Source organism: Sciurus carolinensis, chromosome 5, assembly GCF_902686445.1.
Source record: "Sciurus carolinensis chromosome 5, mSciCar1.2, whole genome shotgun sequence".
NCBI lineage: Eukaryota > Metazoa > Chordata > Mammalia > Rodentia > Sciuridae > Sciurus > Sciurus carolinensis.
In genome coordinates, this window is record NC_062217.1 from 154,672,611 (window position 1) to 154,690,985 (window position 18,375).

The window sequence follows — 18,375 nt, forward strand, 5'->3', positions numbered from 1 at the left end:
GTTAGGATCCCAATAAGGGATAACTGTGCAAAATGGGAATAAGAGTCTTCAACGGAAATTTTTTCTTAACTTGGATATTTTATTACTCTTTAAGACCTCAATGTGAGCCTCTCCAAATCCTCACTGGTATCTAGCAGCATGTGATCCTGAAAAGCAATGACTGGGTCACCTGGATTTCAACAGACCCACCTGTAAATGGCAAATTCCATACTGTGTCCAGTTATATACTGTTATAAATCATAGCTCACTTCATTGAATTAATGGATGGGAACAGAAGGACGGGTCCTTGAGAATAAAAGTGGAGGAGGGCCCCATTCTGAGGGCTACCAGTATGGTCTGAATGTTTGTGCCCTCTCAAAATTCATGGGTTGGTGGCATTAGGAGGTGAATCCTTTAGGAGGCAATCAGATGATAAGCGTAGCGATTGTGTTGCACCTTTCACCAGGGGACAACACAGCAAGAAGATGCCATTCGAGAACCAGAAAGCAGGGTCCCCACCAGGCACCGAATCTGTCAGTGCCTCCTTGATCTTGAACTTTCAGTTTCCAGAACTGTGAGCAATAAATTTCTGTTCCTCATGAGCCACCCAGTTTCTGGTGTTTTGTTACAGGAGCTTTTCTTTTGCTTTCTGTCTCTGTGGATGGCGCTCCCCACGCTAAGACTTGGTGTCTCTTCTGCAGCCTTCTCTTTGGTCATCAAAGTAAACACAATGGAGGGAAAACCGGGTTTTTGGTTTTGAACAAACTCACATGTGACACAGTCTCTTTCAAACAGAGGAAGAAGCCTATTGAAAACTCCTGTGGAAGTTAGAACTAACACATTCATCCAGGGAAGACATAGAGCCAAAGTGGCGGAATGTCACCTCAAAAAAGGAAGCTGAGGAAGCTTCATGAGAGAAACAAGGAATGAGTCTGACTGTCATAAACTGCTAATCTCTGTGCAGAATGCACATAATACACCTCCTAAACTTGAGGAGATATTATTTGGGATATAACTGCAAGTAGTTTAACTACTTAGAGACTGAGTGCTAGTGAATGTCCTTCTACCTGTGATAGAGCTGAGAGAAAAAGATACTGGTACTGTCACATTTGAAAACCAAATGCAATTCTATTGGGGACAGAAATTACCACCCCATCTCTTTTTTTTTTTTTTACTTCTAACTTGTTTATTCTTTTTTCTTTTTCTTTTTATGCAAAATTGCAGGCAACAACAATCTTCTTTTCGTGGAGCAAAGGTGTTAATTACACTCAAGCTAATCTTGACACTTTACTAAGCACAGTCGCAGTGTGATAGCCTGATGCCCAGGTCTGCCCTGTAGTGCACCTGTCCCCAGGTGGCAGGTACTCTTACCAAAGATGTCGAATTGGAAGAGAAGTGTGTTTCATGGCAACCAGGACTCCACCTTGATCTAGGTACAAAACACTGTGCTCCTCTTCAAAGATCTAGATGAGAAAAAAAGTACACACATGGACATACATCCACACACACTCATGGTACAGAGACTCGGTTTTCAAATGAGAACAAAAATCACTCCCAGGACCAAAATGGATTTCCCTAAAAATTTGGGGGAAGAGAGCTAAAAAATGCTTCCCAACAGGGGGCTACATGTTATATGACATTATTTTTAGGTAGGAAGAAAATAAACTTAAAAACATATAGCACATGTTTGTGTTAATATTTCATTATCATTATTGTAATATCCATTTATTTTCATTTCTGATGTCAGAATATCAGGAAACTGTCATATATATCCCTGGATGGAAGGAAACTCAGAGACAGGTTGCTCCAATAGTTTGACTTTTACAGATTAGAAAACTAAGGTTTAGACAGATGTAGTGACTTGCCAAAGGCCATGCAAACAGTGACTGTTGGATTTGGGACTTGCTTCATTATAGTACCCTTTTTGATCTAATTATTTCAAATTTCCAACTACTATCAAAGAAAGATACTCGTGTTTAATTCACAAAAGTTCTACCAAGTTGCAAATAGTTCTGATCAAAATGAAATTGTCACCTTGGGTGCATGTGCTGTTGGATCTTTCTCCAAATGTGAAGTGAATAATTTGAAGTCAAATGGAAACATGAAGCAACGTCTCTAAATCCTCTCTACAAGATGTGTGCTATTCTTGTAGTCAAATTGCTACTAAAGCCTTTTCTGATGTTACACAGAACATTCTTTTTTCCCCCGAGTTTCTTTCTTATACCCAAAACACACACCAGGACTGTAAAAGTAGAGATTTTCCATGGCTTGTTTAGGGTGTTGGAAGGAAGAAATGGAATGCTGGATCTCTCTTTTCCAGAGGAAGTTTCCTTAAAAGGTCTATCTTTCTACATAGCTCTACGATCTGTTACTCTGGGGTTTCTTAAGCAATTTTCCCAGACCTGGTTTTCTTAAAATATGAGAATCCTACAGATATTCTTCAAACATCTGAAGGTAGGAAGGCAACTGGACCATCATGTGGATGTTTCTAAAATTTAAAATACTGCTCTCATTGCCAAGTGTGATTACCTGTGCATTAGATTTCAATTTACAGTGCTAGTTATTGTATGATAATTAAACGTCAGTGGGTTATTAAAACATATTTATTGAAGTGTAACAACCATGCATTAGGCTCATATCTTGTTATGATTCCTAAACCTCATTAAATGCCTGGTTTATAAGCCATGGATATCTAATTTTCATTCAGAAGAAAGGCATGAAGCATTTAAGCTAAACACATTGGTTTAAAGTGATTCCATTTCTACTTTATCTAACATATGCATCCTGATGGTTATTACTCTGTCTTTTGCACATGAGATTTAAGCATCTCAAACACCACCTGGGTAATGGCTATTTCCATATCATTGCGTTCTTCTCTGTTCTGGCTTCAAGGAAAGAGAATTTATGTTGGCAACCTGGAATTAGATATGCAATCTACCCTTCAAGTTCCAGCTTCCTATTTGATAAACCCACAGGGATTTTGTTTTTACTTTTATGGGAAATATTCTGTCAGATCTAACATAAAAAATATTTTTTCACTTATGTATGTTCTTACATAAAGACCCTAATTAAGAATTATCTTTATTAAATAACAAAAGAAATTAGTGTTATAAAAATTTGCTAAACTCAATGATTTGTTCCAGATTTCATTTAAAAAAAAAAAAGCCATACAGTATGCTTTAGGATTTATTTGTAGCTGTACCACTGCTGAGTAAGTTCCTAGACTTGAACCAAGTTGGACAATTTTTATGCTGTTTAAACTTTGGCCATACAACCCAGGGTCTTTTCTTACCTGCCTCCAAGTATTCCCTGCATCTGAAGAGACAAACATGCTGATGTCACTGTCTGACAGTTCGGAACCTATATTACCTAGAAAGAGTACATCACCATTAGAGGAAAAAAAAAAAAAAAAACTTTCTGCAAAAACTAACAATGGCCTAGATCAGCAGTCTGCCTGGCCTGAGAAGGATTTTGACTGTAAGCATTTTGTCTGAGCAGGAGTTTTCAGCACACTTGCTTTAGGGTCAATGGTTTAGGTGCCTTTCAAAATATTTTTAGCCTGCTCATTAAATTCCAAGCACAGATATCTAAAGTCTGCCCCATCTACAGCAGGAAGTAAAGGAGACGAGCTTCTTACCTGAAGCAACGATGATGCTTGGAGCTGTGTCTCTGCTGGCAATGATCCCTGATGTGTAGGGATTCTCAGATACCTTCAGGTGAAGGTGGAGTGAGCAATAGGGCTACAACGAGGAGAAATGAGAGTCATAATAGCACAAAAGCTAAGGGGTCACTTAAAGCCCAGATTCAGAGCATTCATGCATCCGTCTGTCCATCCCACCAGCCCATTTATCCTTCCATCTCTGCTATCCTTCTACCACCCATTCATCCACCCAACCACCATCTTGCATTCCACAAATATCTAGTGTCTACTAAATGTAAGACAATTGCCAAGTTTGAAAAATAGAAAGCTCCTTTATTTTAGGTGTAATTTACTGACATAAGTGCCATTGGGTAATTTGATGAGTATTTAAGTACCATGTATATATAAACTAGATGAAGTTTATGACAGGGTTGCAAAAACTAAAATTGGGTCTCTGTCATTGGAGAGTTTACAATTCAAGTAGAGAACAGAAGATCTTTCTATTTATTGCCATAAAGAGAGACTATTTTAACAGTCATAAGATAGATAGAGACAAAACATCATATGAGATTCTAGAAGGTGAGGAGATACAGTCCAACTTTGGATTAGAGGTGAGTTCTCAGGAGAAAATAGTGGATGGGTAGGCTCTGAACTGTGGGTAAGATGTTCAATCATGGGTAACATCAATAACAAAGAAGCAAAAGAGTTGCAGTGTAAAATTAAGAGGAGAAATGGGATCTGAAAGCAGGAAAGTTTGAGTCAGGCTGGGAGAACTTTGAAGAAGTCAGCTGGCATCTCTTAGTCATTCTTCTCTTGAGACCCCAATCTTAGTATAGAAAAGACTATATGACATGTACCACTGTTCTAACATCCTCCAAACAACAGACATAGAGTCTCTACTACCAATCCAAAGTTGGATTACACCTCCTCACCTTTAGAATCTATTTGATTCAATATAGAAGTCATACTTTTAGACAAAATGCACTAGTAATAAACATTTAAATGAAAGTTTAAGGGGCTTGTTTATCCGTATCTAAAAACCTTGATCAAATTCCCTGATTAAGCTATCAACAGCTTTAAAAAAAAAAAGAAAAAGGAGGATAATAAATCTTGTACAAATTTTGTTTAAAATACTCCTGTACTAAGTTGTCAAAAATACAAGTTTGTGTTTGAACCCATGGTTTTTTTTCCATCTCTCAGGAAGATTACTTTCTAATCTTATCGACTTGAGTCTTTGGAATCACCAATGTATCTCTGTTATTACTTTTATTCTGCTTTGTAAGTCTCAGTCAACATATATTCAGAGAACCACAGAGATACACAATGATTAAATTTATATAGGATGGAGTAAATGATGAGCTAAAAATGAAACTCAGAAATAAAAGTAGCCAAAACACTGGCAAAATAAAACTGCAGATCGTGAGAGACTGTTTTCCTTACTGTCAACACAGAAAGTAAAACTCTTGAGGAACAATCAATTGTTTTTGTATAAAAATTGCATGTAAAACTTTCAAACAACATTCCACTTTATAATGCTCTGTAAGAGTAAGAAAGATAGCCCCTCTAAAAAGAAACACCAGAGTCACATATCTGGCTTCCTTTTGTCCAAGAGAAAGACTAGAACAGCACTTATTATTTATTGCTAAATGCTGTGGTGGGTCCCAGGACAGTATCGCCCAACACTCAGCCAAGGTTAAGACAGGATAAAGTGGGGGCATCAATCATTTTCACCAGGAATGTTTTCCTGATGGCTGCAGCCTATCAGAGCCTCCCCTTCTCTGACAAACCACAATTTGTTTTATGATGCACAACCCTGAATTACCTATTTCAGAAACAGGACAGTTTTATCCCCTCAAGAGTCACACTCTACAAATGAAAAGAGCATATCAACTGCTTCTTTGCATCTTCTGTGGAATTGTGCATAGAATCCAATAAAAAAGATGAATCAATAAAAGGATGTAATATCAAGTACTGCATTTTTTATTGGGGCATGAAAGACCTTAATTCACTATTCTACTCAGAACAATGCCAGAAGTACATGGAATTGATTATAAATCACATAATCTGAATAATGTGACCATCACTGTAGTATCCCAAGAACTGCACCAGAGTTGGGGATCATGCCTAGACATCTAGGATTAATGCAGGGTCTTTTACACCATCTAAGAGAGTAGAACATTCCTGCACCAGGAAATACTCAGCTTGCAATCCTGAGTCAGCTGCTGCCACAGCTGGAAGACTGTGAAGCTCAGTTGCCACTTTGGCCAAGGATTATTTGGTACGGGAAACGCTATTACAAAGGAAAGAGGACGCTTTCAATTGGCTGGCTGTTCCCTGCTCTGTTGCTATGGCTTTCAGTGAACCAAGACGTATTGATTGGAGAAGAAAGACACCGGTTTGCACAGTAGCAGCAACATTAGAAATGATCTTTTTGGTACATATTTTCTCCACTCTCACATTTGTAGTACTGGATTGCCCCCAGCTGGTACATGGAGAATATTCTGCGGGGTTTTTTCCCCCTTTCTTTCATATTTTTTTTTTCAAAGCACTTACACAGTCTATTCAAATGTGTCAAGAAAAATGATGTTAAGTGACTCATCATCAGTCTTTTTTTAATATTTTTTAGTTGTAGATGGTCTTTTATTTATTTATTTTATGGGGATCGAACCCAGTGCCTCACACATGCTCGGCAAGCACTCTACCACTGAGTTACAGCCACAGTCCCTCATCGTCACTTTTTAATTTAAACTTCTGTACCTGCTTCGTACATCTGTCAAAAAGTTAAAGTCACCAAAGTTAAGTCACCAAAAATAAAAGACTTATGATAAAGGCTATCAAGCGACTCCAGGTTCCTGCAGGACACAGGCCAGGCTCTGGGATTCTTATGCACATTTTGCACAGGCAGGGGCAATTTTTTTCTTTTTTCCAGTTCTGGGGATTAAACCTAGGGTTTCACAGATGATAGACAAGGTCGCTGCCACCGAACTACATCCCCAACCATTTTTAAATTTTATTTTGAGACAAGAGTCTCACTAAATTGCCCAGGATGGTCTTGAATTTGCAAACCTCTTGCCTCAGGCTGGGGAGTAGATGGGATTACGCGTGCATGCCACCATGTCCTGCTCCTTCCTTTTTTTTAATCAATGGTAAACAGACCCTGCAACCTACCTACCCTATACAAATGATCACAGGGGTTGCTTCTATGTTTCCAGGGTTGTCTCCAACCCAATAGAGTCAAAGCACAGCTTATTCCATGAGTGGTCCTCTATTTCTCTTCTATTTCCACATTAAAAAAATATAATGGAAGGGAGATCAATAGAGCAGAAGAAAGGAATGGGAGAGAGGGAAGAGTAGGAGGGAAAACCAGAAATACTGGGGAATGAGATTGGCCAAATTACGTTGTCCTATTTTGTGAATGTACAAAGAGTAAGGACAAATTCCATCATTAGGTACAATTATAATGCACCAAGAGAAAATGTGGGAAGCCACTCTTATCTAGCAGAATCAGATAACGTTGAGCTTCATGACACAGAGGCTTGACTTCGCGGAACTGGAAGACGTGGAGGTCTGTCCCAGATTGCCGAGGGATGTGTGGCACTGTGGGAGTGGTTCCCTGTCTGGTTCTGTGGTAGTTTCCCTGAGCAAATTGGCTCCACCCCATCCTGTTCATCACAGAAGAAGCCCCTCCCATTCTGGGCCCCTTGACCTGTGTAACTAAATAAAAGAGGTTTGAACTACTCCATGTCGTTAGAGGCCAGAACTGTTATGGCCAGACTCCCCCTCTCATTTAAAAGCAGTATCAGCTCTTTTGTTTTTATGATTAGATAAATTTATGGGTAATTGATTATGACTAACATCATCCTCTGGCAGTTAACCCTTTTCTCATCCATGCAGGATATGGCTGAGAGACCCCTCCTCCACAATAAAATATGAAAAAAAGACAAAAATATGCAAAAACTTTGAAAAAGAAAATACAGGAATGTACATGGAAGCCACCAATAACTCAGAAAGGATGCAGGGACCAGCACCTAAATTCCAAAGCCCTACTTGCACAAACTCAGAGACCAGGTCACATCATCAAATGGTCAATTCTAGGAACAATTGGATCCTTAGTCTTTAACCTTTTCAGGGTCAGGTATAATGTTTGAGACTCTGATGCAAATTAAGGATCATGAAAAAGCTCACAAGGACAAGTGCGCAGTTTGCATTCAATTTCAGGGAATTCACAAACCCTGAACACCCATCAGTGAACTCCTAGGTTCTAACCACCTTTCTTTTGTCTTCATGTTCTATTTTACCTGACAAAATACTTTGGATGTTACAAGTATTCCATAAAAGTCTGCTGGATTTAATGGAACCCCTACTATTTTCCACCTTAAATACTGTTCATTGACTCTTCCTGTCTAATGGAAGCATTGTGCCCTTTGATAGACACCCCCATCTCACCTACCCTCTGCCCTCTGCTCCTAGGAGTCTGATTGTTTCAGCTTCCACATATAAGTGAGAACATGTGGTACTTGTCTTTCTGTGCTTGGCTTATTTCACTTAGTGTAATGTTCTCCAGGTGATCCATTAATTATCCTTCCTATTTCAGGCACTGTGGATGGCCAGTGGGGAATTCCCAAATGATAAAAGAAGACATTTCTCCACTATGATATAAACAGAGGTAACAAATGTTCAGAGGGTATTTGAGAGTCAACCAGCTTAAAATTGTTTTTCCTCCCAACCTCTGTAACAGCCTCTAGATCCTATCTTCACAGTACCTTTTCCCCAAGACTACTAATCTGAATATTGTACTAAAAAATGACAGATCAGAATTTCATAAATGATGAGGGAGCAAGCAAGTTCCTAAATACCTGCAACCCCCTTTCCCAAAGACATGCACTTGTGTGCAGTTTCTGACTCTGAATTGCAGTTAGGACTCCATTAGTTCTTCAGTAAAGATTTAGTAGCAAAGGAGAGGGAGGCCCTCAGACAACTGGCTGGGTTTTGGGTATTCAGCTCTTTTCCAAACCAGCACAACATGTAGCGTCACACACAGTGTAGTGAGGTGGGAAGCACAGTCCTGAATCTCCTGGGGCAACTGCTTGCTCAGCTCCAGTAAAAAACTGCCAAACAAATCCATTCAGAAGTCAGAGCCCCTCTCCATGAAACACTGTGCCTTCCCCAGGGGATCAAGCACTTGTCACAGGTTCAGTTCAGCTCACATCTTGCCTCTTGGGAGCTCGATCCCGGGGCTTCGGAGGCAGGTGGACCATGACCCATAATACCCTATCTAATTGTACAATGCAGTCTTCAGAGGGAAGAAATCCCAGCTGAGCCCTCCAGGCAATCAGTCTGAAAGTCCTAAAAATACAGCCCCCAATTACCCTGGATGTCTTACTTCTGTAGAATACATTTTCCCAGGAACATTCCATTTGGGGCTGTGATTCTGAACTTGTTCCACATTTGTAACAGCCCTGCTGGAAAAATCTCTTTTCTAATCACGAGGCTCTGCTTTTGGTGACACTGTCACTTTCCAAGTACTCACAATCTAAAATCGCTTTTTATCTCCTCTCTGCCAACCAGTTCCGGAGCCTAGAGAAGGTTTTTAACAGTCTGGGTCTCCTGTAGCTCAAAGATTTTCTTTCCTATTTTGTGCCGTTGGCAGATTTTTAAAAAGTGATTTCGGTCTCTCCTCCCCAACCCCTTTGTCATTTCGCCCTCCTCCACCGGTTGCCTGTTTTTAAAGCGCCTATGTTAAAACTGAAGTAAGCGACAGGGTTAATGAGGGAGGAAGGACCAAAGACTCCTGGGTCCCATACATCCTCATCACAATAATTCATCTCTCCTCAATCTTAACGAGTCTCTGGATTTTGTGAACTTTGAAGCCGACTAGAGCTCATGAGCTCCAGGAGGTGGATGTTAGAACAAATCCCTTGCAACCATTCAAGGGAACACATGGCTTCCACCGGAGTTCAAATGTGGAACTCAAACAACACCTTTCAAACACACTCCAAGCACAACTCCAAAATACAAGGTGGATGTTGAGCACGCAGGTAAGATTCTTGGAGATGATCTTTGGAAAGCCAGAAAGACAGCCACAGTCCCGGTTCAAGGAACTCCCATTTAACAGGGGAAGGTGGCTGAGAAAGTCAATGGATGTATGTGCTGATTTCAGATAGCAGTAGAGGTCATGAAGAGAAAGGAATAAGGACAAATATAACTTTACTGGATTCTCAAGAAAGATGTTTGAGAAGGAAGAACCTGAACACAAAGAAAAAGCTTGACTCGTGGAAGGGCATTTAGCAGAAATAACAAGAAATTCAAATATTCTAAGATGAATACATAAGTTCATGCCCCGGCACCACTAGGGTTTCTGTGTAAGGAGGATGGAGGGAGAGGATAGAGATCAGGGAGAAGTAGACAGGGACCAGATCACATGGGACCTGCCAGTCATGATGAAGTATTTGAACCAGAAAACCATTTGAATGCTGAAGTGAAGGAGAGATATAATATGGTTTTTCAAAAGTTTAAGTTGATAGTGTTTTATGAAATTTGAGAAAAGAGAAATCTATTTTAATATAAAGAAAAACAGTGGGTTTCCTAGGGTCAAGAGTGTGGTTCTTAAATGCAAAGAAGCACTGATGAATTTTCAGGGTGTTGGGAATACGTCCATCTTGACTGTGATAGTAGGTATATACATTTGTCAAACTTCATCAAAGTATTCCCTTAAAATGGTCATGAGGTAGGGGGGTACTGGGAATTTAACTCAGGGGCACTTGACCACTGAACCACATCCCCAACCCTATTTTGTATTTTATTTAGACAGGAACTCACTGAGTTGCTTAGTGCCTTGCTTTTGCTGAGGCTGACTTTGAACTCACAATCCTCCTACCTCAGCCTCCTGAGTCATCAGGATTATAGGTGGCAAAGTGGTTTCTTTTTATATATATAAAACCAAAAGTTTGCTTTGGCTATTGTGTGGAGATTGGATTGCCAGATAGAAAATGGGGATAGTAAGGTTGGATCCAACACTGGGGGTCAGGGTCAGGTGGGAAAGGCTAGTGGCTTGGATTAGGATGGTCCCAGCAGGGATGGGGAAGGAACTAATAGTGTATGTTTATTTTGGAGGCACAGCAATATGACTTTGTGACTCTAGGTTGCAGTGAAGCAGGGAACACTTTGCTATGTTTTGAGTCACTTTTTTTATTTTTATTATTACTACTATTGTTTATTTTGTAGTGCTGGAGATCAAACCCAGGGGGTTATATCGTGCATACCAGGAAAGTGTTCTACCACTGAGTTTTATCGCCAAACCTAAGAGCCATTTTAATGACCCATTTATGAGGCCAAAAAGGCTAGGCAAGCCTGTTTGTGTCACATGGTTTATTCTCTCTCATAGGTTCTCTCTCTCCTCCTCTCCAAAGTACACAAAGGGAATGGAAAACCCTGTTAAGGTACTGGCACATGCAATGCATCTGTGACTACATATCACAATGCTCCAACTTAGAACAGCTTAGCTAGGAAGGTAGCCTTATTTATTTTTTTCCCTTTTTTTTTTTTTTAATGCCACGTAACTGTGCCTTGCATATTATAGGCATTCAATAAGTAGCTATTATATTTACTAGTCTGTCACTGGCTTTGTGCACTCACTATAACAAATGGCTGTTTTTCTCCCAGTTGCCAGTAATAAGGATGGAAGCTGAGGGGAAGCTGCATTTTAGACCGCTTCCCTGATGCACAGTGACAACTGCGATATCCTCTGCCACTAATAAGGTCAAGCTGTAGCTGCTGGCATCTTCTCGAGCAGGAGGGTGACCCACCTACCACTGTGCAGGAAGAACCTGCTAAGTGACCCTCCAGACTTCATGGGATGGAAGAAGCAAGCTGAGTGAGGATAACATCAAAGTCAGGGTCGGTGTGAAGAGTGTGAACAATGACAGATGGGAAGAAAGATGACAGGTCGGCTACACCCACACCATGCACCAAGCACTTCTTGCTAAAACTAAGTGGCCTTCTCTCTAGGTCTATATCCTGGCCTCTCCTTTTTCTTCACTTAAACCCAACTTCTGAACTATTTTACAGAAACTAATCATGTTAATTTAATAAAGCTTTACTTTGCAATTAATCTCTTTCTCCTCTCCTTCATTCACTGAGTGTAGCAAGTATGACACAGGACTCAGGGCTACTGAGAACAATAAAATGTGACCCTACAGTCTTTTATTTATGAATTTAGCCTCCCGGAAATAGAGAAGTAGATTGAAGTCTCCTTGAAGGCAAGATTCAGCTTTGATCCTTCTCTTGGATACTATCATATCATTAACTAAATAAAAAATTTACACTGAAATATGTATTGCCCAAATGTAAGATAATGAAAGGAAGACCATAATGAAAGCAGTGGTCAGCAACTGTTTTTCAATGGGCCATAAAATAAATGTCTTAGGGTTTTTTTTTACCGTAGTCTGTCAGCATGACTTGATTCTGCTTTTGTAGAGTGAAAACAGCTATAGACAATATATAAACAAATAAGCATGACTCTGTTTCAATGAAATACTATTTAAAAAAACACAATGGGTCACATTTTTCCCCAGGCCATAGTTTTTCCAAGCCCAAGCGTTATAGACTGAGACAAATAAGTGGAACATAATATAAAGAAAATAAACGTGTTTAAGTCAGGCATGAACTTCTCTCAAAATGCAATCAAACATTACCACAGGAAAATATACCACACAATCCTGCATTCAGTTTACCAGTTTTGCAGCTAAATGGAATACTCATTGTGATTTTCACAAGAAAGTAAGAGTGTTTAGGGGACACCCTCGCGATAGATGAATACTACCATATTCTGCCAAAACTATCATTGGAGGTGCTTTGTCAGGATGTGGGTTGTAGGGCAGGAAATGTACATCAGAGAATAAGTACATGTTTAGCGTGTATGAGAACCTAGGTTTAATTCCAAAACAAACAAACAAATAAACAAACTTGAGGGAAATAATGATACTGGACATGAGCATAGGACTGACTATGTACTCTTATCTCCTTGGCCCAGCACAAAAGGCAGCCCTGTGATTCTTTTTTTTTTTTTTTTTTTGGTAGGGGTTCTACTGGGGATTGAACTCAGGAGCACTTGGCCACTGAACCACATCCCCAGTCCTATTTTGTATTTTATTTTATTTAGAGACAGGATCTCACTGAGTTGCTTAGTGCCTCACTTTTGCTGAGGCTGGCTTTGAACTCGAGATCCTCCTGTCTCAGGCTTCTGAGTTCCTGGGATTACAGATATGCACCACCATACCCAGCAACCTTGTGATTCTTTTCTGCAAATTCTGCCTTCATACCCTTTCCTGCCCACTTTGTTCATCAACTGAGCAAAAACCCCAGAATGAGCTTCATCCTCTTGTTGAATGGCACTTCCATCCCTCCACTGTGTGGGGTGCTCAACTCCACTAAGAAGACTCACCAGCAAGCAATGCACAGGGTCCCCTCTGAGATCTGTGTCCGGAGCCTGCAGCAAACGCCAGTCTCTGCCTTTGTTGTATGTGATGAAGGTCTTCACTTGGTTGTCAATCTTCTTGTTAGCCAAGAACATTCCCTTTATCCCTGCTACCTGGGAAAAATTGACATGGCTGAAAAATACATCAATTTGAGAAGAAGGGACATCTTTGTTTACATTTTATTTTTTAAAGCAGGCTGTCAAATTCAGCTAAGAGCACACATCTTGGAGGAAACAGGGTGAGAATGGAGGTGGGCAGAAGATGCTTAGGTATGACTCCCCAGCCTATTGGACAGAAAGTACCAGATCACCCCTTTGATGTTTGGGGGTCATAACACAAGTTTGATAGAGACTTATTATTACCTTCAGGTAGGTAGGCAGCAGCCTTCAGTTGCCAAGAGATAAACTCTGGTGTTGTCAGTTCTATTACATGACAAGTAAGCAGTAAATAAGGGCTGCTTTTATTGTATGCTAGACTAGTACCCAGAGTCTTAAATATCTTATCTCATTTAATCCTTTTAACAGTCCTCCTAAAGAAAAATCACTCTATTCCACATGAGATCTCAGGTTCATCCAGGTAATGAGGCTTTCCCAAGATCACACTGTCTAAGGACACACAGTAAGTGCTAGACCTAGGATTTTAACCCAGAACTCGATAGCTTCAAAATTTATGCTCTTAATGAGAAAATCATTGAGCTATCTGCAGACTTGGACGACCGAGAAAAGTCAAAGATCCTAACATAAATAATTACTGTTGCTTTTATGTTTCTGTACAAGATCTCTCTGTTAATTCACCAAATTCCATGAACATTTTGAGAAAAACCCTAAAACTGAAGGAAATATAGTTTTTTTCTACATCACTAAATAATCCCTACCCCATTCTTATAATGCCCTTTTTTCTCACCATAAGCAGTTCTTATCAATTATTTAACTCTGAGAAGACAACTGTTTCCTTTCTCCCATATGTAAGAAAGAGATAATAATTGAACAATTGTCAAAACTGTGCAGTAACAAGTCATCCACAGTGCAGTGATTTTCAGGTGGTCTAGGGTTTATCAGACATATATTTTACCCTGTATAAAATAATCCCAACCCAGGGAAATGGGAAGGCAGTGAGGAAAAGGACTGTAATGTGTTGAGTTGTGTGATCCATCTCTTCACGGGCAGCAGCTCACTTTATGCTCTCAATAACCAAGAGATATATGTCTCATGAGTCACATTTGGAAAATGAGAAAGTGGAGATTTAGATTAAAAGCTACCCAAGACACGTGCTTAGGGCATAAGTGGATAAGCTAGTAAGCATCTCTGAACCCACTTAACTGGGGCCCAGTATATTACAATGTGAATATTTTGAACCATCAGAGTGAAACAATTACGACATCTTTCTGTCCTTGCTGAATACCAAGCACTATCCCTGGTCCTTCATATACAAATTTCAACACTTGCTATAAACCTGTATAACAACTTTTATCCCAATGCTATTGATGAGGAAACTGAGGTGTAGACAGAATTAATTTTTTATGATGACAGAGTATTGGTTTCCTACTTTAATCTGTATGCTTCTCAATATTCTTTCAATAACTACAGCTCCGAATGTGTCAAATCAAAGAGGTTGGGCTTCAATCAATAGAAGACACACGCTTTGCCTTTGCTTTGGAGGCAGTCAGACTTCATTAGTTTGTACCTGCTGATTTGGCATCTGGAATAATTTAGAGTTGGGCTAAATAAGTACTCTTTTGGAACTACAAGTTTGTTAAACAAATAAATGGTTTAAACGAGTTGCTGAGAGGAATACTTTGAACTACTTAGGAAAACGAGCCACATTCTGGGCAAGACAGCAGCCAGGACAATTTCTTGTGCATTGTCAATGCTCAAAAAAAACAAAGGTAAGCATGAGCAATTGGGGTGCTCTGCCTCCCTATGACACTATGTTAGTTGCAAATTATATCTAGTTATTTGCTATACATGCTCCATAAGGGCTGCTCACCAGGAAACTCCATATTACTTTTGCATATGTTCAAGCGGCTGTTAGAAACTTAAATGTGACAAAACTGCCTGTTCTTTAAAAATTAAATTTCATAAATCAGAACTTTCAACTAAGTCATGCTGGTGTTCGCTCTGTACCATGACCAGAAATGAGAAACGGCTCTCTTAGCCATTCAGTACTCTAGAGGGTCCCAATAAGTGCCAAAGAAATAAAAATATGACCTATTCCAATAGTTTCCTTGCCCAGTTTTCTTCCTGTCCTCTCCCTCTTTTGGCAAGAGCATCAGAGCAGGGTTATGCATGTGTAGACCTGGTTCATCTGATATGCAGAAGTGCTGACTTTATTGGGTCCCAACTGCTTGGCATTACCAAAAGACACTTGAGCAGAGAGCTGTGCTTTGTAATTCATCTCTGGCAGCTTGGCCTTCAGGTTTATCTTGAGGAATAAAAACTTGGCAAAGTAGAGGGAATGTGTATCAACAGGGGTTAGAGTCTGTTTATTTCCCTCTTACAGACAAGGCACATTATCCATTTGAGGTGTCTTTTATTGTCTTGCTGCTCTGGTTTGGTCTGTAAAGATGATCAGCCCTGCTCCTAGGTTTTCTGCCACTCACTCTTGCTCTCCCTTTGAGCTTGATAAATCTCACTACAACCTTATGCATGAGACACTCCTCCAATGCCTTCTGTGTACCCTCTCATTGCAGGCCTTCCAATATCAAAAGGGCTCCAAATGTGGAATTGTGTGGGTGTGCATGTGTCCTTGTGGGTGTAAGTGAGGAGTGGGGACCCACTGAGGATGAGAGAACATGTTTATTCTGCCAGATGACCTCTTTCTGTACCAAGAATACATGCATGTTTAAGGAATTGAGTGGAATTGAGGGATGGCCCTGGTGGGAAAATATAATATTCCCAGCAGAAACTCTGCCTTCACGTGGACATGTTCTTTCCAGCAAAGACACTTCCATGAAATGGGTACAGCATGCGGATTGGGGCTCATCTTCCTTCGGGAAAGACCTGTTAACTTTTATGCCACTGAATTCTGCGGAAAGACTTTTGAGAGGGCTGAGTGTCCTGGGAAGCTACTTTTTTCTCTTGACTTCTCACGTGGAAGAATTGGATAGGAGAAATCTCAAAGACAATTAATAATTATTTCTGATTTTTTAATAGTATAGGGGCCAAGCTATCATTGTGATTAGGTTTTAAATATGAATATACAATAGCTCAAACCTCATCCTAGCACAGAGCACTTCAAAACTTTTACTATGCCTGAGCATGAGTGTCTCAGAGTGCTACCTTTCTTATCTTGCTGTCTCCATGCTTATAGGCCACTCCCAAATTCCTCAGACAATTTCTTGATGTGTCTCTACCTCTACCTCAAGATCCAGCTCAATAAACCTTTCCTAGATCTCTTTTCATTCTGATTGCCATCAACACTTTTCTGTTCTTCAACCTGCTTTTTGTATACACAGATATATCTTGGTCTCAGCAACTGTGCAAGCTTTTTAAGGATGACAATCTTCCCCAAAACTTCTCTTGTATTCTTTACACTCCTTATCACAAGTTAATTCACCTTTGTCTTCTTTTGTGTACGCTGACATTATAGTCTCCAACCTTAAGATAACCTTCAGATTGCTGTTCACTCCACCATACTGCTTCTTTAAAATTATTAAAGGTAAAGTCGCTTTGTACAAGGAGGCTCAATTTTGTTTTTAATAAAGTAGGTAGTAAGAGTTCTGCATTAGAAGATGTAATTACCACAACACTAACATAAATTTACTGAGTGCTATGACTCACAAGACACTCCATGGAAGGCTCCAGAAAACATGAGCACCAGGGTCTCTCCATGCATTCTGAGTGGTAGAGTCACTAACGCTCATTGTGCAGATGTATGAACCAAGCCTCAGATGTGGACAATTGCTTGCCTAATGTCATTCAGCTAGAGAAATTTTGATCTGGACTACGAGTCAGTCTAACTCCAGAATTCCTAACACTGTGGCTGTTTTATTTTTTCAAACTTTTGTCTTACCAGAGTATCTGCAGAGAAACATCATATTAGGATATAATAATTATAGGAACTGCCATTAATTCATGCTTCAGTAATATACTCAATCATCATTCAGTAAGTCTTTTTTGAGCATCTACTATGTATCATGTACTCTTCTAAATACTGAGGATAAAACACATGGAGTGTCTAAGCAACTATATCTTTATTCAATAGATGTTTTTTGAGAATTAGAATGTTCTAGATGCTGGAATTTCTTTGATTATTTAAAGGAAGAACCTCACATACCTCCCTTAATTTTTTGACTCACTCTCTAGATGGATGTCCCCAGCACTAGTGCTGCAGCCTTGGTCAGCCTTGGGCAGGACTTTTCCTTATGTCTATTCTGATGGTGATTGAGAGATGATTATTCCCACTCTCAATTTAAACCACAAACCCTAAGTGTCAAAATTTGAGGAGAATAAAAAAAGACGAAACAAGTATGGCAAGAAAGAGAACATTTTCATGAGTCATTTCTTTGTGATGGAATATTTTTATCTTTTAAAGGGAAGATCTCAGCTAGGAGAGACATATACTCAGAAGCAGCCAGGGGTACCTCTTCCACCAGGGCACCCACTTGATAAAAAAAAAAGGTCTAAATATTCTTTCTCTCCCTATTCCCCTGATCAAAAAGAACTCTCCTCCTAGAGAGACAGGAGCCTGTTCTACATCCTGTAATAAGGCTGTCTTGAGTTGGAGAGCATTCTTTCTTGTTTTGTAAGAGGCAGTTTTTCTCCAAGAAATCACATCCGTAGTATTGGGACTGTTGAGTTGTCTCTTTTAAAGGTAGGGCGACAAGAGATGCCATGGAAGGAACCCTGCTCACTGGTTATGGCTTTCCTGATGCATGCTACGGCTCACTGGTCAATCCACATTCTTGTGCAGTCTGAGTTTGTCAGCCAGGTGGCTTCACTCCCCACACGACCTTTCCTACTTAGCTTGGGCGAACTGTCATTGTCCATTAAGCCAAAGGGCTCTTCATCATCATTAATTAATATTCCCTTCCCCAAGGAGGGAGGATATTGTCCAAAGCTGTCAGATTTCCTTTCATCATCCACACCACACAAATACACTGAAATCACATGTCTCAGATACACTCATCACATCTCTTTGGCTCTGGCCACCATGAAGCATGCTGTCTTGTTATTCAATTCACACAACACTACTGGAACTTTTGTGCTATTCAGGAATAGCAATGTTTTAGGACAACTTGCTTCCAGGCTTTCCTTACATACATGCATCCACTGTGCAAAA

At 40.0% G+C, this 18,375-nt stretch overlaps 1 protein-coding gene across 6 annotated transcripts in view; it reads right to left on the reverse strand.

Annotated features, from left to right (window-relative positions):
* The window catches only part of Sorcs1 (sortilin related VPS10 domain containing receptor 1), a 470,846-nt gene that overhangs the window by 84,537 nt on the left and 367,934 nt on the right, over positions 1 to 18,375 (reverse strand). For all 6 annotated transcript variants that reach the window (XM_047552963.1, XM_047552962.1, XM_047552961.1 and 3 more), the window contains exons 10-13: positions 13,062 to 13,208; positions 3,617 to 3,719; positions 3,272 to 3,348; positions 1,351 to 1,442 (exon numbers count right to left, since the gene is read on the reverse strand). In XM_047552963.1, coding sequence (XP_047408919.1) covers positions 1,351 to 1,442; positions 3,272 to 3,348; positions 3,617 to 3,719; positions 13,062 to 13,208 — 419 coding nt within the window. The remainder of the gene's footprint in view (positions 1 to 1,350; positions 1,443 to 3,271; positions 3,349 to 3,616; positions 3,720 to 13,061; positions 13,209 to 18,375) is intronic.